General features: G+C 35.4%; 1 protein-coding gene across 1 annotated transcript in view; it reads right to left on the bottom strand.

Moving 5' to 3' along the window:
• Positions 1-429: 429 nt before the first annotated feature.
• DYNC2H1 (dynein cytoplasmic 2 heavy chain 1) overlaps positions 430-17657 on the bottom strand; it is a 145922-nt gene continuing 128694 nt past the window's right edge. The window contains exons 86-89 of the mRNA XM_059838623.1: positions 10863-10972; positions 10461-10542; positions 4105-4221; positions 430-1004 (exon numbers count right to left, since the gene is read on the bottom strand). Coding sequence (XP_059694606.1) covers positions 846-1004; positions 4105-4221; positions 10461-10542; positions 10863-10972 — 468 coding nt within the window. The 3' untranslated portion in view covers positions 430-845. The remainder of the gene's footprint in view (positions 1005-4104; positions 4222-10460; positions 10543-10862; positions 10973-17657) is intronic.

The raw sequence follows: 17657 nt of genomic DNA, 5'->3' as shown, positions 1-17657 counted from the left end.
TATGACAGCATCCCAGCCTGAAACATCATGAAACAGTGAAATCAAGCTTGGGTATCCAGCACTAAGAACAAGATTCCAGGTGTTTCTCACGTCACAGACCAAAAGCCCTACTAGATCCCTCTGTCCTTCATTTCACAACTGGATGGAAATTTTTTTTTTTTGTCTAAGGAATTGTTTGGCTATTGCAGACCTTTATGTGCACATTTCTACTGGAACTTAGTACAGTTCCATAATTTTTTTTCAGTAACTTCTGGATAATACCCATGATAGTAATCTTACTTTGTAACTCCACATGGAGCTCATCAAAATCCTATTATTTACTACCTATACAAAGAAATACAATTACAAGTAAAACATCATTAAAAGAGACTGAAACATTTATCCTGATTCTTATCTTCAAGTAAAACATTAAATTTCAGTTACAAAAGGTAAGTTTTAAAATTTTATTTTATTAAATAAGAGGCATATGAATAACAATTTCAAAAAGCTAATGAGAAAAAGATGAAAGAAAAAATGCTGGCTTTGAATTTTTGTTCAATATTTCTGAGCAAACCAGAAGAGATTTCAGCAACTTCAAGAAAGCAATACAGCATATTACAATCTAGAGAAACAATCCAAATTAGCAGTTTGCTGAATAGTGCCATTTCAATTTTTACAATATCCCACAAAGATACACTGAAGTTCTATCAAGAAGAATTATTTAAATACATCTTAAAAAAATAAACAGTAATTAATAAACCATTGCTTTAAAAATATAAAACCAATGAATCTAAAGTTCTCTTTAAGTAAGTAAGAAATTAGATGTTTAAATGTCTCTTAACCTCACAAGTTGATGCAGTTTCAGATTACTGATTTTTCAAAAATAAAGCAGCTCCACATTGAACCCACTGGTCTTGGTTTCCTCCACAAGGTACATCAATATTTGTCACCACACGGTCTCTCTCCACACTAGAGTAGACTGGTAAAGATATGCATTCCTCTGGAGAATATGGACCATATGCATCCTGCCAACAAACAAGCACTTAGTTATCACATAAAAACACAACAAAGCATGAGAAAGCAATATTCTCTACTGGTATGGTGTCTAAAGTTAAGATACAGTTTGGACACTGCAGCCTTGGACAAGGAAGTCTTCAGAGCACTAAGGAGAAGGACTGAATGAAACAGAGACTTCAGAAAAATTGCTCTCTCCACAACTCAAACACCAGGAAGGAAATAACAGGGGTGATCCTATGAACTACATATGAAAATCTTCCTTCAGCTAAAACCCTCCCAACAATCAGACACCAGAAGTGTCTGCACCAGGCTAAAGGAAGTGCAGATCAGTTTCCTGCAGGAAGAAAGCTTCCCAGGAGCCCCTGGGCTGTAGTGTGAGGAGCAGCTATCCTGGCAGGCTGGAGTGCTGTGGGGCCTGTGCCCTGCCAGACCCTACTGCCCCCTCCATCCCTGCAGCAAACCTGCCCTCCTCCTGTGGCACAGCCCCTGGTGTGATCTGAGATACCTGCAAGCATCATACTGCAGGAGCTACAATCCAAAAAACCTTCCCCCACCCGTTCCAGGCTACTTTATTGAACTGCTTCTCTCTGCTGTCTGTACTACAAACTGCCTTGGATGGTATCCTCCTAGGGCTTTGCATGGGGCACTCTCCATATGTGTGACCACAGAACTGAGCTCAAAGACTCCATCTAGACTTCCTACAGCACTTAATTTCAACACATGATGTATTTAGTTACTGCAAATAGTTTAGGGTTTGATTCAACTGATATATATTAAGCATGTTTTCTGTCACACTCAAAATGCCCCATCCTGTCAACAGGAAAATGTCAGATTTTCAAGAACCGAAAAACAAAGAAGCACACTTGTCAGAAAAGAATTTTAAATAAAAATGAGTGTCGTTTTAACTCAAATCACATCAAATGTGAGTTAGTGATGCTCCAATATTAGAAAATAACTAAAAACAGGAAAAAGGAAACTTGCAAACAATAACTGTTTCAAGCACTTTGCCTTGCATGTGAAGTATAAAGTAATTTCTGAAGAATTTTGATGGTCCTTTTGAAAATCAACTTCCCCTGTCTTTTGGACAACAGTGTTTCAATCCTTGCAGAAGATTTATGGTTGGTAATATTTGTATAGAGTAACTTAATAATCAGGAACTCAGCTGTTCTCAGAAGGATTGTACTTAGTCCATTTATCCCTTGGTTAACACTACTGAAGAGACAAAATGCTGGCCAGACTGAGAGTAAAATGTTAATCAGAGAATTTAAATTTTGCCAAAGCTGGGAGCCAGAAGCTGGCCAGTTTGACTTCAAAGACCAGTTTCTATACTTTTTAGGAACAAAACATCTGTTCTTGTGCTTTTCTCCATCCCACTGATGTTTTAAGGAATCACATCATTGGAGGGTTAAAGCCATTCTGAGGAAGTCTTTTTGAGTCACAAATCCTTATGTCCTTGGCTTAAGTACAGTCCAAAAGTTCTCTTTGTCACACTACCTCACACACAGTTCCATCCCCTTTAGTGACACCCTTCACAGCATGGGATCCATCAGTGGATTAAAAGTGGAAAGGACCTTCACAGTTTAATGTGAGAATAGGCTTATGAGAATTGGGCAGTTGACAAGTTATGGCTTGTGTTTTATAAGAACTATATTTTTTTCCATCACAAAGATGCCAGTTGCTATTCATTTCAAATATAAGTACATTTGAGAAAGTTTAATTCATTGATTATTGAAGTATCTCATTTTTTAATTTTACAGATAAAGGACTCTGCTGATTTCACATATAACTTTTGGATCCTACCTTTGGAGTTTAAAAAAATATTCTTATCCAGAAAGGTACTAAAAAATCTGTTTTATTTCAAACACAAGATGAATGTCTTTCAGAACAATGGGATGACTACTTAGAATTCTCATTTAAAATGTGTTTCCATTTGGTGTTACCATGGAAAACCACACATATTACCATCCTCCACCACCCACCACTGAGCCAATATATTAGAATGTCTGGCAATTCTGTATTTATCCCATGAAACACCTCTCAAGTAAATTAGGAATCTGTTTATTTATCTGAAAAAAATGAACCCTGTAAATACTGAAAAACAGAGAAATCTTTCACTGGTCAACTTTGTAAGAGCTTTCGTGATGTTTTCATTTTTTGTCCTTTTTTAAAAATTTTCAGTACTTTCTTTCCTAAGCAAGCTGGAAGCAATGGTGCAGATGGTGGCTAGCATTTTCTTCTGTGTTCAAGGTCTAAATCTGTTGACCTTTATACTTCTAATGCTGTACTATAAAATAATGCTATATAGCCCCTGCTGGAAATAACAATGACAGAAAAACTAAGCTGAGATACAGCAGTGTGTTAGCAATAGAGCTCCTTGCACAATATCTGTCACAATACACAAAGGTCATCATAGTGGTCCGGGCCATCTCTAAAGTCACACCTGGACAGATTTATCCCAGATATCTTCTGATCGGATGGGCTTCCGAAATGTAAGTGGGGCAAATTCTATAACAAGCAATTTTTTGTTAAGACACACCCTTGAATACACTCTATGTGACCTTCTGAGTTATTTATCAGCAATTGCTATGCCAGTTGGAGGGCAGAAGCAGTAACAGTTTATACTGCTTGGATTACTTTCTTTCATCTTAAAATCTGCAAGCATTGGCATTTTTTAAAATTAGTTTAAGTAGGAGAAAGGCTTTCTTTGCTTACAGCTCACATCATATTCTCTCTTTTATATTGCCACTGCATTTTACTTTAATATTTAAAATGTAATGAAAATTTATTCTAGGAATGAACTCCCAAGCACATGTATATATTTACTAAATGCAGGTCTGAAAATATACTAGTGTTTTTAAAAGACAAAGAAACTAAGGTATGACTGAAATAAAGCCCTTGCCTTCATCTAAGCAATATAAGCTAAAGGATATAAACAAAATTACAATAAGTTTCTGTTTTAATTAATGTAACTGCTTTTCCTAGTAAAGACTGTGATTTTTATTTTGAAATGAAAGGAAAACAGGTCAGCAACATCATACTGAAAAGCTACTACACAGAAAAAATAAAATTATGGGTCTTGAAAGTTTAGGACTTTTAATAATTTAGTACCTGTGGAATCCAGGCCATGTAACAAGGGAGAACAGATGACACACTGGGAGAATCATGCAGATTTTCTGAAAGTCGATTTCCATCGAAACGACAACCTTCCAGTTGTAAGCCACTGATCTGCCATGGAAATATAAAATATTCAAACATAAATAACAGAATTAAAATGCTAATAATGATTACAATGTGCTTTAATAAATGATGAACCTTTTTACTGTGACCAAATTTTTAAATAACAGGAAATTAATTACTGTTATGTTCTCTGTGAGAATAGGAAACATGATTTAAAAGCAAGATCTGGACCACACTTCACTGTGAACTTCCTCTGATTTGGATTCACATTCTTTGAAATGCCGGAGAAAAATACCTGCAAATGTCATTAATTATAAAACTGCAGTTGCCTGGCATTTGATTAATGGAATTATGATAGCAACAGCCAAGTTCACAATCATTACAATGTTGAGAAGAAAAGAAGAACAATCACTGCCATAAGCATGACTTCCTGCTTGGAAGTCTGAGCCCAGCTTTCAAAGAATGGAATGTGGCAACTACACAGCTTCAGCAGAGGCAAACAAAATATATTGAAATAATATGAGAGAAAATTTTATTTAACTCAAGACTTCTTAGAGAAGCATATTGCTGTTTGGCAAAAAATTAAATAAGAATCACAGATGCTTCTTTAAGAAACTATGCAATGCTTCATTTGCAACATGTTTCAAGTCTTTTCTTTTAATTAAGTAATTTCAGCCTCTGAATTACAGGTTATATTTTTTCTTCTCTGGAGTCATCCAAAAGTTGGTGACATCTATTCCAGATTCCTTTAAAAAAATTACAATATTTGCTGATAGCTTTATTTTCCTTTACAAATACTACTAGTTTGCTAATAATATTAATAATAGTAATTTTGGACTGCTGAAGTGAGAACTTGAGTTTTAACAGTAATAAAACTTAATTTAATAATAACTTTCATGTCACTTTTTTAAAGGCTAACTATCCAGCTGCAGCAGATCTGTAACAGAATCTGAAAATCATGTGTCTGTTATACTATTGTACTAAAGCCTGAATTAAATTTATCACACTGAGATTGGCTTTCACCAAATGCATGGTTCATAAAGCAGTACTGGAATTAGGAAATACAATGTTGCTGGAAATTGGATGAGTGATCACATAAGCAAAATGGAGAAAAATGTCATTTTCTAATATATTTTCCCTTGCAAGAAATTTTGAAACATCTATCAGCAGATTGCAAAAAGGGGTTAGAGTATGATGTTACAATGAAGATCAGTATCACAGAAGATATAATGGATATAATTTCCTTAGGTAATTTTAGTATTCTAAAATTATGTATTTTATGCCAAAAGATGGAATTAAACAGTAACACAATGTGGGTTACTGTCATGCTTGAAAAGCAATGCTTTACTCCCTAGTGTTAGGGGCTTTTCATTAATAATATATTAACTGTAAACTAGCTAAGATTACATTTTGCATTTTTAATATCTAATTATTCCTTTGATTGCAGACAGGCATTACACTCTTCTAATGAACTTGTTTCTTTAAACTCATATTTCTCTTTTAATGCTGAGCTGGGGACTCTTCCTTACAATGTGCAAGATGCAGATGTACAAATTCTAATATGAAAATAATATTACAAAACATGGCATTTAAAAAAGACATAGAACAAAGCTGTGTTTCTCCTTGGACAGACAGTAACCAGAGAAGTGACAATGTCCATTGGAGCAATCTGTGCTTCGTACAGACTAGGACTAACAGTGAAACCACCGAAACTGGGGATAACCCGAACCAAAACAACCCCAAGTGGAAAGCTCAGAGTAGACTTTTGGTCTAACTTTCACACAAATTTTAGAAGGATTCATCTCCTATGTTATTCTTTCTGTCCTTCTTGCTTTCTGCAGGGAATATTTTTAGGGACCATAGTCTAATAAATAACCATGGCAAAGTTTTTGCACAAAGATTGGTCTGATGAAGAGGTTTTAAAGTTCGTTGCTAGGGTGTTCAAAGGTCTGGCCATTCTGAACACCTCTGAAAGAAATTTCTATGGAAGGGGGTTACCTATTGAAAAACTCTACTGCACTTTTCTTCTTTTGATATTAGCAGTCCCTTTGACATTACAGTTATGTAAAATACCATTTGATCTCCTGGAAAACTTCTCCTGGAAAGCAATGGTAGAAACTACTTTGAAGATTAAGACCAAATTTTTACTTTCATTCAAGATTAAATGACATTAAGGAAAAAACCCAACAATACTAGAACAATGTACTTTCCATACCATTTGACTGAGTATGCCCATAGCCATGTTTTCATTTCTATAATAAACAGTATAGAGAAATTACAAGTATTATGAAAGACATGAATTACACAGCATCTGTAATATAATCACAGTATCTTTGAAACTCACCAGAGAGTAACGGCAGAAGTTGACCATAATTTTTAATTCTTACAAAGAATTTGGCAGTTCACAGCTATCAGTATTGGTTTAGGTTCAAAAAAGTTATTTTTACACATTACAGACTATGTTTTTTAAAATACCTTTGTATAAAGTGTGCTGATACCATGGTCCAAAACATGTCTGTTTCCAGATTTCAAATTCTCTGCAACACATCTTCCCTTACTAATTAATGCCATAATTTTCCATGACATGATCCAAACTGCAGCAGACTTCAGGAAGTGATATTTTCACTTCATTACCTTGACAGGCCTCCGTCATTAATTTATTGATATTTTGGGATGGAGGTATACTGTAAAAAAAGACCTCTCAGGATGCCTTATAATAATATATCCGTCAATTGCTAGGAGTATAGTTTTGATATTAATACTCCTATTGTGGACTTGAGACTCTCAGTAATTTTTTATTTTTTACTATGTATATTAAGTCCTACCCAAGGTCATATTACTTACTACCCAATAAGTTTCTCACCATGTTTCTTCCTTTCTTTTACTCTTTTCTACAATACAGAAAATGGAATGCCAAAAGGAATGACTACCTGCTGTTGTGTAACAGCACAATCAGTGCACAAAGCAAACAGAAGAGTTGCATTTGCATATCAATATGTAATTTTAGTGCAATAGCCATACATTTTCAGTACCTTTTGTTAAAGGAACCTGGAATGATATTAAAGAAGATGTAATTTCATACAGATTGATTCTAAGTGATATGGGGAAAGTGTAATTTTATACAGATAGATTCTAAATCAAATATTCATCACATCCTACTAGAGGAGATCCACTCCACATCATACATCTAAACCAACACCTGAATTAACACTGATAATTTAACATCTCCTTGATGATATGAATTTGATAATTCATATAGGACTAAGGTGTGTTCTTGGCCTGACTGAGTGTTCCTCTGCCTACTTTGCAGTTTCAGTGACAGTTCTAGAACTGCATGCTTCTAACTTACAGATGATCATAGGGTAAATGATCTGTATTTTTAGGCATAGTAAGATCAACCATCTACAATTGCTGAAGCTTGATGCCATTTTTTAAAGTCACAGCAAGAGCGAGAAAGCATTTTCACCATACAGATTATAGGGAGATTTCCTTCTTTTATCCTTATCACAGAACAAATTCTAAGTCATCAAAACCTTTTAAAATTAAAAGTAAAAAAAAAAAAATCTTGAAGAACATGTCTTCAAAACCATGCCTGACAGTTTTCCTAAGAAAGTTAAATGAAGTGTGTGTGACTACCAGGTTTAAAATCACCTGCATTCCTACTTGTGCCAATCCTTCAACAGAGACATTCTATAAGGCTTTAAATATTTGTTGATCGTGGGACCTGAGCACAACTCTCCCAGACCCTGAAACAGAGTCCCCCAACTCTGTGACTACAGAACCAAGTCTTTTGGTGGAGTTAGTTACATAAAGTGAAATAATACCAGTAGTATCAGTTGAGACTGATAAACCTTAGAATAGCCTACACCATGGTCTGGTTCCTGCAGGGGAGTCTGGTAAGCTACAATTTCTTATTTAGGTGGGATAAAACAAGTCCCAGCTATCTCACCACAGTATGTGTTTAAGGACTTATTATTTTTGCTGATGGGTTCCCACTCGGAATAGGTTCCCATTCAATAAGGTTAGCCTGAATTCTTGAAACTGCAGATTCAACATTTACTTTACCAGTATTAAAATTCATACTGCTCTGGTGAACCAACCTTAATGTACAATCCAGAGGATCCTTATCAAACAAGGCACATTTTAGAGAATTGCTTTTCTGAATCAATGACACTTCTATGCCCTAGTTATTGTCCCTGTTGTATATAGTTTTACTTATGGGAAAGTTTCCTCTCAGTCCTCCATGAGCATGAGGAAGGACTCATGGTAGGGAAATCTAAATATTCAGCATTGCAAAGGGTTCCAAAGCCTTTCCATTTATCAAAGATTAAAAGGAGCAGTGAAAATACTAGTGATTTCTTACTAATAGAGAATCAATGAGCATTTCTATTACAGAGGAAAAGATAATATTCAAATCAAGTGAAGAAACTTGACAGGATTCTTATATTTTACTAATAAAAACCACTCACCTAACAGCTTGTTCTATTCTCGGGGCAGAGAATTTCTTCTTGAACAAAATTCTCTTTTGATTTTAAAGCCCTCTTAGAACATGGCACATTCTTGTAAAGCAATAGATCATATACATTAACCTTTTGCCTACACATTATATAGGCTGCCAACAGTGTACTTTAACTAGCATTGCCACAAATTTACCACATAAATTCTCAGACAGTAAAACATTTTAAACTTCAGTCAGAAGTTTAATAAAAACTGGAGTACTGTTACAAAACTCTTTCCGCTCATTCTTTATTGGCCGAGAAGCTCTTTCAATCCGGCAACTGTAATATATTGTGATATTTTTAATATATGAATATACTGAGTTAATGTTATTTAGGAGTTGAGGTACTTGACATTGACTTCTGATATTTTTCAAAAATGTTAACATGGTTTTGAAGAACTTCAAGCTCCTACAGTCTGCAGCTGATAGCTAGCCTACTAGAATGAGTGGTCTGAGATGTGAAACTCAGTTTTGACTTACTGCTATGGCCTTAGAAGCCTTGGCTGAATCTGTAACCTCAGACCATGTGATTTGCGGGTATATTTGTCAGATACGAGGTTTATACCAAGCCCTAAAAGTTTCCTGGTTTATTTATCTCCAACTTCTACAGCCCTGTCTTCTCATGCTTCTTATGAAATGAAGCAGGCAAGCATTAATCTTACTTAAATATCAAGACTGAAGAATTTGCAAAATTACATTATCTAGTTCCAATAGGAATTAATTCAACAAAGTTCAAAAGACTGCACTGTTTTAGGGCAGATTGGATGATTACAGTTATCTTTACTGGCTTTACAATATATTAATATTTTAGGAATATGAAATCTTACATATTCTGTATTAATAATTTTTGACAGTGTCAGAAGCCAGCTCAGAACCTTAATATCTCCCCCACCCTTGTGTCTGTCTGCATTACCAGACTAGAGAAGGTCCCCAGCCACTTGGTCTCTCTCTCCTAATGCAGCAATCTCTGCTTTAGCTGCATGGGTCCCACAGTTGCTGTTGAGTGCCCTGCACTGGGCACAAGTGTCTCTGTGAGCATGTGGTTTTAAGGGCTGTGCTCCATGCTGAACACAGAACATGCAGCATTATTTTGGGATCAACATAGACAGCACAGAAAACTTACTTTGTCAATTCCCTACAAAATGAAGTATAAAAGAGGTGCACACAGACCTGTGCTGACCTGTGCTGGCAGTTTTACTTGGAATGTTAAGAAGCTAAATTAAACCATCTGAGGATTCATCTCTACTTTGCTGTCAAAGCAATCAGTGGTGACTTTATGGCTGCTGGCTGTAGGTTTAACTAATCATTTAAAAATTTTGGGGTTTTTATCCTATCAAAAACTAGTCATCTCCTGGTTTACTCTGGTTTACTTCCTTAGTAGTCTTCTTTCAGTGATTAAAGAAACGCTAACACGTGGCCTTAGACTTACAGATCTACATGTGTATTTCCTCTGGCTACCAGCACTTCGTCTATCCAGAAAAGAGTGAGATTTTAACTCATGAAATTGCAGCTTAAATTTTCATCTGAGAGGTGGCTGAAGAGAATGGAGCAATAAGCTTAATTTAAAAATGAGAACAGTGACCAGGGAGGAGAAAAAAGATAACTGCCTTCCTTTTCTATTATCTGTGGAATTTTGCACTGCCATTTTGTATACCATTAACCAGCCTTTTTACCTCTGGTAGACCAATTATTTATAGCTCAGTTTTCTAGGAAGTTTACGGACAGATGACTTGGACTATACTGATAAAACATCCTCATAAAATCCTAGTACAACATCCTAGTAAAATACCTTAACTTGGAGTTTGCCTTCCTGTATTCGCCCTTTCCATGAAGCTGTAAATTTAAGACTGTCCACTGAACACCTCATTACTCTGCAATGGAAACACACATACAGTAAATCTTACAGATGTGTAACAACAGGACATCAAACACAAAACCAAACTCAATGTATTTTCAACGTGTACCATATGATACTAAGTTTGACTTTGAAGAAAAATACATCTCTAACTGAAAAAATAACAAAAAACAATAAGTATTTAAACAGGTATTTTACTTCAAGGCAAGAAATAAAAATAAGATGACTGATGACAGCAATTGACATAACTTTTGCGTCCTCAAAAAGAAATAACCATCCTCACACATAAGGAACAATGGCACATTAGCACAAATAGGCACATTATTTTTCCCTCACCTTGCAGTCTCCTGGCGTAAGGCATTGAGAAATGTGTCTGGATGAAACAGCTCAGAAAGGTCAAGGGTGTCTGACAACAGTTTCTGTTTCTCTGCTTTTTCCACCCAATTCTAAAAGAGAGAATAAAAAACAAGAAAAAAAAGAAAAGAAATCCTGAAATAACTGAAATTATTACTTTCAACATTTTGAGTTAATGTGGTTATATCAATTATTATGATTAATAAAAAATGTTTGTGTAAACATAGTGTAACCTCAAAGCTTAATATTGATTTCTATTATTTCACACTGGTACAAAATAAATGAATACCCTCTAAAAATATAAAGCAAATGAGCAGTTTATGTGTAACATGACTCACCCATTCTAAACAAACTAATGTTTCATTCTTTGTTCATTGCAGCTTACTTTGTACAGTGAAAAGTTATCGTTGTACGATGAAAATTATAATTTCAACAATTTTATCATTGTTGAAACCCTATTTCACCTTTACTTACTGGGGAGTTTACGTTTTCCATCAAAATAGCTGCCATTTCTGTCTTTGCTTTAATAAGTTCAGGAAAATAACTGCCTTCCTTTTAGGTATATTTTAAGATCCTTTTTTTGTATAAATGGCACATTATATTGAAGAAACACTTGATTTTCAATCTGCAGTAACAGTTTCTGTAACTACTTGCCAACAGGTTTTTTAAATATTCCTTACTACTAGGTTGATGCTGCCATTTTTAGTATATTAGTAGGAGATATGAATTCACAGAATTGATTATAGGATAAAAACTGGAGTCTGTTATACATGGCAATAAATGAATCTAATAAAGGTGGGGGGGAATAACTGTCCTCACTCATCCTTACAGAGCACATGTCTCAACCTTCTTCCACTGTTCTTACTGGCAGCTGTGAAGCCTGTTAAGAGCAGCAAGCTTGGAATTTCTCACCAATGCAACACCTTGTGTGTCAGCATGAGAAAAGAGACACACATTGCACCTCACCATCTTTATAAACCAAGCCATCTTTATACTGTTAAGAAATGCAATCTTAGTTTGATTCTCAAGACATTAACAATCTCAGGCAAAGAATTTGCTCTCTTCAGACAAGATATTTAGGTACCTGACTGGTTATGCAAGAGTTCACATTCAAAATCCTCTTCTGAAATGTTTAATATGTATCTCTTTGGTAAAATTTTTTTATATGATATAGTCACAGTCCTAACTATGACACTGTAGTATGAACCTGAAGACACTGTATATCCCACCCTACAAGTAAGCTCTTCACAGGTATGTCTCCAAGGCCAGCTTAGATGGGGCTCTGAGCAACCTGGTCTAGTGGAGGTGTCCCTGCCCATGGCAGTGGGTTGGAACCAGATGATATTTAAGGTACCTTCCTACCCAAACCATTCTGTGATCGTGCAAATACTAAGATAGAAAATAATCAGAGAATAAGATTCCAGATCCTATCACATGAAATATAATATCAAAACAGAACAAAGACAAGCCCCACTCCATTCTAGATTCCAGCTCCCAAAAAATGATAAAATTGCTGTAGTGACTGTATAAAATATCTTGGAAGCTACACTTTCAGCACACAATGTACCTGCCAAGCACTTATATCATGTTTAAAAATTACTTTACTGTATTGTTTGAACTGCTGACAGATGAATAATTCCATAGAACCATTTTAGAAGTGACAAAATCATCAAAAATGCAAGACGATAACACAGTAAGTTTTATTTTATTTTGCCAATGTGTCACACACATCTCCATAATGTTTCCGCCATCTTCAAGCCTTTAATCAGTTTGGTTGGGTTTTTTTATCTGCCACATCCCTGATTACAAGCCCTCAACCCAAACGATTATGAATCAGTTCAGAGATTTCTGCTTTCCATTTTCATTAGGTAAATGTACACAGTTAATGACTCTTATCTGCATGATTCTTTTAATGACTTTATATAACTTTATTAAACTTATGACTTCAATTTCTTTTATCATATAGCAGTAAATGTATTCTGATTAGGAGAGGTTTTGTAAATTGTTTTGTGTAATAAAAGTAGACATCACCTCAACTTGTAATTAATATAATCATTATATTGCTGTCATCAAATAAACTTTTAATGTAACTGCTAAAGAGAAACACTATCAGGAACACAGATGTTTATATTCCACCCAATTAAAAGACCAGTATGGGTAATATTAATTCTGAATTCATATAATTAGTAGTACTAGGATGAACACAGTAACAAAAACTTTCACTAGATCACAAAAGAAAAATTTTAATGTCTTGTACTGCTCTACATACAGCTGAATATGTAGCTCATTTACATCCATTTAAATAAATAATTTTAGATGCAATCAAATGTATTTTACAACCCCATTGTAAAAAATATCCTTATGTTTATTTTAGTCCTATAGGATCACATGACAGCCTATTAGGGAAATGCTACAGTCTCAAAAGACAACACTACTCTATTAACAGATCATTTGTCACTGGTAGTGCCACTGCCATAAGGCTGGAAGAGATCAGGTGTTGATGGAAAGGAAATTTAGGCTACGCTGTAGAAAGACTGAAGTGATGTCTCTTGAAAGGGAGAAATTCCTCCCCCATCCCAAATCTGACAGAAACAGGTATTGACTGCATTTGTCAAAGTGATGAAAAGTCATTTGACTTCTTATTCATCTTGGATGGCCATGCAGCATTTCAGTCTGAAGGGCTTTCTTTCATCACCAACTCTTATATAACTATATAACTATTATACCAACAATGTGGTCTACAGTCGGAATATCCTAACCTTGAAAATAAGTTTATTCCAAAATGTAAGAAAAAATCTATCATCCACTCTTCTTTGGAACTGTTTCTTTCAAAATTTCATTATTTCAATATTTTCTGAATATTTCTCATTACAAGTGCATGAGACATTTAACTGTCTGTGATAGATTAATCTAGAAAATTATTATTTTTAGAAATATAGTATCAAAACTTATCAGCAATACCCAAAATGCTTGCAAAGCAATTCCTGGGAGGGTATTTTAAAACTTCCATTAATGTGGGGTTTTGTTTGCTATAATAAAAACATTTTCTTTTCTTCTTTTTCCCCTTACAAAAACAAATCTATTAGCATGGTCTCAGGTAGTTCAAATAATATTTTTTCATGCATCTTAACATCCAATAAACATCTATTCTACTTTCAGAGAGAAGTCCTCCTTATCATCTCTAATCCCAAAGCAAACTGAGCGCTTTATTGAACAGTGGAAGGAATAAGGAGGCTGCCAGATTTTTACATTATTATTTATACAGCTTTAGGATCACAGAACTCCTCTAAAATGAAGCAAATATTCTTCCTTCACCAGTTTTAATTAATTCCAAATGGATATTCTTCTACTGCATTTTTCTATTGCTGTGGTCCCCAAAGAGAACTTATACTGAAAAAGAAATTCACATAAATCACCACAGAAGTGATTTCATTTTTGTGCCTAGATGGAAAATTGTATTCAGTGTTACACGCATATGCATAGCCAGGAACCATACAGTATAATTCTGGTTTTCTACAAGTTTTAGAAGTTTTCCACATTACTAGGGAAAAATATGCAGAACTTTGGCTAAGTCTGAGAGTAAATGATGGTGAGTAGCACTGCTAGGGGAGTAAGTACTCAATTAACTGGAGTTTAGACTGAGCCAAGGTCAAACAAGCAATTATGCTACAATCCCATTTTCCTCACAGTGCAGCAGCTGTTCTACAGGTGTGCTTCTAAGTGCAGGCATTCAGTGACAAACACCAGCAGGAATGACAGTATTACAGCTCAAAGAAATGAAACAGGTGGATTTTTGCAGGCACTGAGCCCAGAGGGGGTAATGCCTAGGGTTCTGAGGAACAACAGGTATCCAACAATTCTCTCCCTTGTGGTAATTCTTTGTATGTGAAATCCTTGAGCCATTATTCTTGAGGGAGCTATCCTTTATTAAATGAATGTGTGAATATTGCAGTATTTCAGGTATATGATAAGGTGTTGGCCCATGCTTACAAATGATAAGTAACACAGTAATTTAATTTGGAGTTTAAGTTTGGTTTATTTTTTTTTTCCTTCCTTTCCTTTCCCTTTCCCTTTCCTTTCCCTTACCTTTCCCTTTCCTTTCCCTTTCCTTCCCTCTCCTTCCCCTTCCTTTCCTCAGACCAAAACCACTGGCTACTGCTTTAAACCAAATACTATTAAAGCTTTATTTCAGTTTTCCACACCTCAGAGCCCCCCTGTTTGTTGAAGAAGTCTGAGCAATAACACCACAGCAGTGTTACAGCATGAATGTTCTAGGTCCCTTAGCATCAGCATTCTGTCCAACCACGTGCTAGAAGCAGATAGGCAGTAAGGTACAGCTGACAGAAACATTGGCCAATGTGATCTCATTCTGGTTACTGTATTGATTCATCTTTTATCAAAACAGGAACTTAACTTCCCCTGAATTTCTGTTTCCTGCATTTAATATGGATACCAGAATGATGCATAGGAACAGCAACAACATACTGACAAGTTGATAATTGACATATGCCAAAAATACCTACTTCCAGATATTGCCTGTATGACCACTAAACACAGAATCCAGTTAGGCAATACTCTTATCCTTCATGCCTTCTAGTCTCTTCTTTCCCAGGTACATCAGTCACCAGGCACTAGATTGCATGTGCAGTTACACAGCAGAATATAAATGGGTAAGGAAGTCTAAGAACTGGAACTATTCCTTGGTGGAACCAACTCTCCATCTCCAAAAATGAGTTGCAGGTGACAGGAAACAGTGGCATACAATATTCACTTGTAGATAACAGACTAGACTGCCTACAATAATACTTGGACAAAGTCAGGACTACATCAGATATAAATCCTTTGCAGAGCACTGGAGCAGGATTGCTGAAATCTATACTGTGATGGTGCTGGTGTGGCTACACAGGGATACAGAATACTCAATATATTAGCCACTGATAATGATGGGATGCACTGCAGTAATTTGTTTTACAGTAGCAGCTTGAAGGCTATGTTACAATGCAGAGAGCCAACAGAGAACTGCTTACTTTGCCATGGCTCATTTTCCCTGGTAAGGCCCCATGAAATACAGATTTTCCATTAGCATCTCCCTCACAGTCCTTGTTCCTCTACTGAAACAATGACCCTTTGAACAGCAGTCACCAGTCTCTCTCCATTTTTTTTCATTCTTGTTTACAGTGATTAATTTTTTTTAACTTCCTCTCTTAAGGCTGTCAAAATACGGAGAAAATCTCTCACCCATGCCTGTGGCACAGAAATCTACTGTATTAGTAACCATTGAGGCTTAACCTAACTCTCAGATAAGTAAGAATGTTAATCAAACAGAGTAAAGCAATCTAATCAGAAATTGCTTAACTCTGTGGGGCCCATATCCCAAAATACCTAAAAGATACCACAATTAAAAGGCAAAAAAAAAAAAAAAGGAAATCTGGGTTTTTTACATGAGAAAAAGATCACCAAATGGAAACAGTGGCTGGTGCAACTCCATTTAAACAAAGGAAGTAAGTGATGTCATGGCTAGTCTGTGATGTGGCATCCTGGCACATCATGCTGGCTCATGCACAAGCTGCCTACACTCCATTAAATAGAATACTCCAACACTGCTCAGACTAGCAAATAGTTTGTTCAAAAAAGAACAACTTTGTGTAGATGCAGAATATAATTAAGTTAGTTTGTTTTTTTAATTGATGCCGTAAGCCAGTATGGATTGTTGTTTGCTCCTACATTGCACAGCTAAGGCAGTTAGCATAAATGTAACTCAATTGCAGCACATCAGCTCTCTGAAGCTCATAAAACCTTTTGTTAAACCCAAAAGCAAATTTCTTTTGTTGTGGCCAATTCCAAATGAACAGCTCATCATAAAGGCTGTAGGTCTCTTTCAGATGTCCTGTCACACTTGAAAGCTAAGAGAATGCTGAAGAGCATTAGCAGGGCGTAAAACTTCATTCACACCTGTTCTCAGGAAGCAACCCAGAAAAACAGGCATTAGGGAGCAATTTAAGGAAAAAAATATTGCACATTTTGTTAAACACCATGCTTTTTTTATTGTATTTTTAAATTAACTTTGTTTTCTTTTTATTTAGCTATAATGGATTTAGTTTTTAAATTACTTCCATTGTAGAAATAATTTATTCATAAAATAAAACATTTTCGCATCCAACCCAATTGCAATTCAGAGTAGCTCCAAATTCAACACCAATTTAGGTTGTTCAGGGCACAGTCTACTGTAGTTCTGTGTATCTCCAAAGATACCTCCACAAATCATATTTCCACAAACATCTCTGGACAATATGGGTAATGTTTCTTAATTTAGAAGCTGAAAACTAGACAAGTGTTTCAGATGTGGCCTCAAAAGTGTAGAAGAATTAAAAACTGCCTTTGACCCTTAGTAAGGTCATTAGGAATTCTGCATTTCTATGGTATCTTTGGATACACACATTGGTTTCTGTTTAATTATTCTAGTAATATCTTAATGTGTTCCTTATTTGATGGATTCTTCTGTTGATATATCCATATTAGTGCTTTATCTCAGTGTGATAAAATACATGAATACACATGACAGAATAAATCTTTTTCATAGCTTTGTAATCTGCATATCTGAAAATGAACAATATTTGGTTTAGTTCTAAATTATTTACTGCCTTTTGCCAGATAGATAAGTAATTTCAATTGCTTAATTTATCGCATGGGATAGTGAAATAATCAAAACAATACTGAAAATGTTAATTATAGAAAACCTATAAGAAAACACACTGTGTGTATAAGGAAAAGCACACA

Source organism: Haemorhous mexicanus, chromosome 2, assembly GCF_027477595.1.
Source record: "Haemorhous mexicanus isolate bHaeMex1 chromosome 2, bHaeMex1.pri, whole genome shotgun sequence".
Taxonomy (NCBI): Eukaryota; Metazoa; Chordata; class Aves; order Passeriformes; family Fringillidae; genus Haemorhous; species Haemorhous mexicanus.
This window is presented reverse-complemented; position numbering and strand designations above follow the sequence as displayed.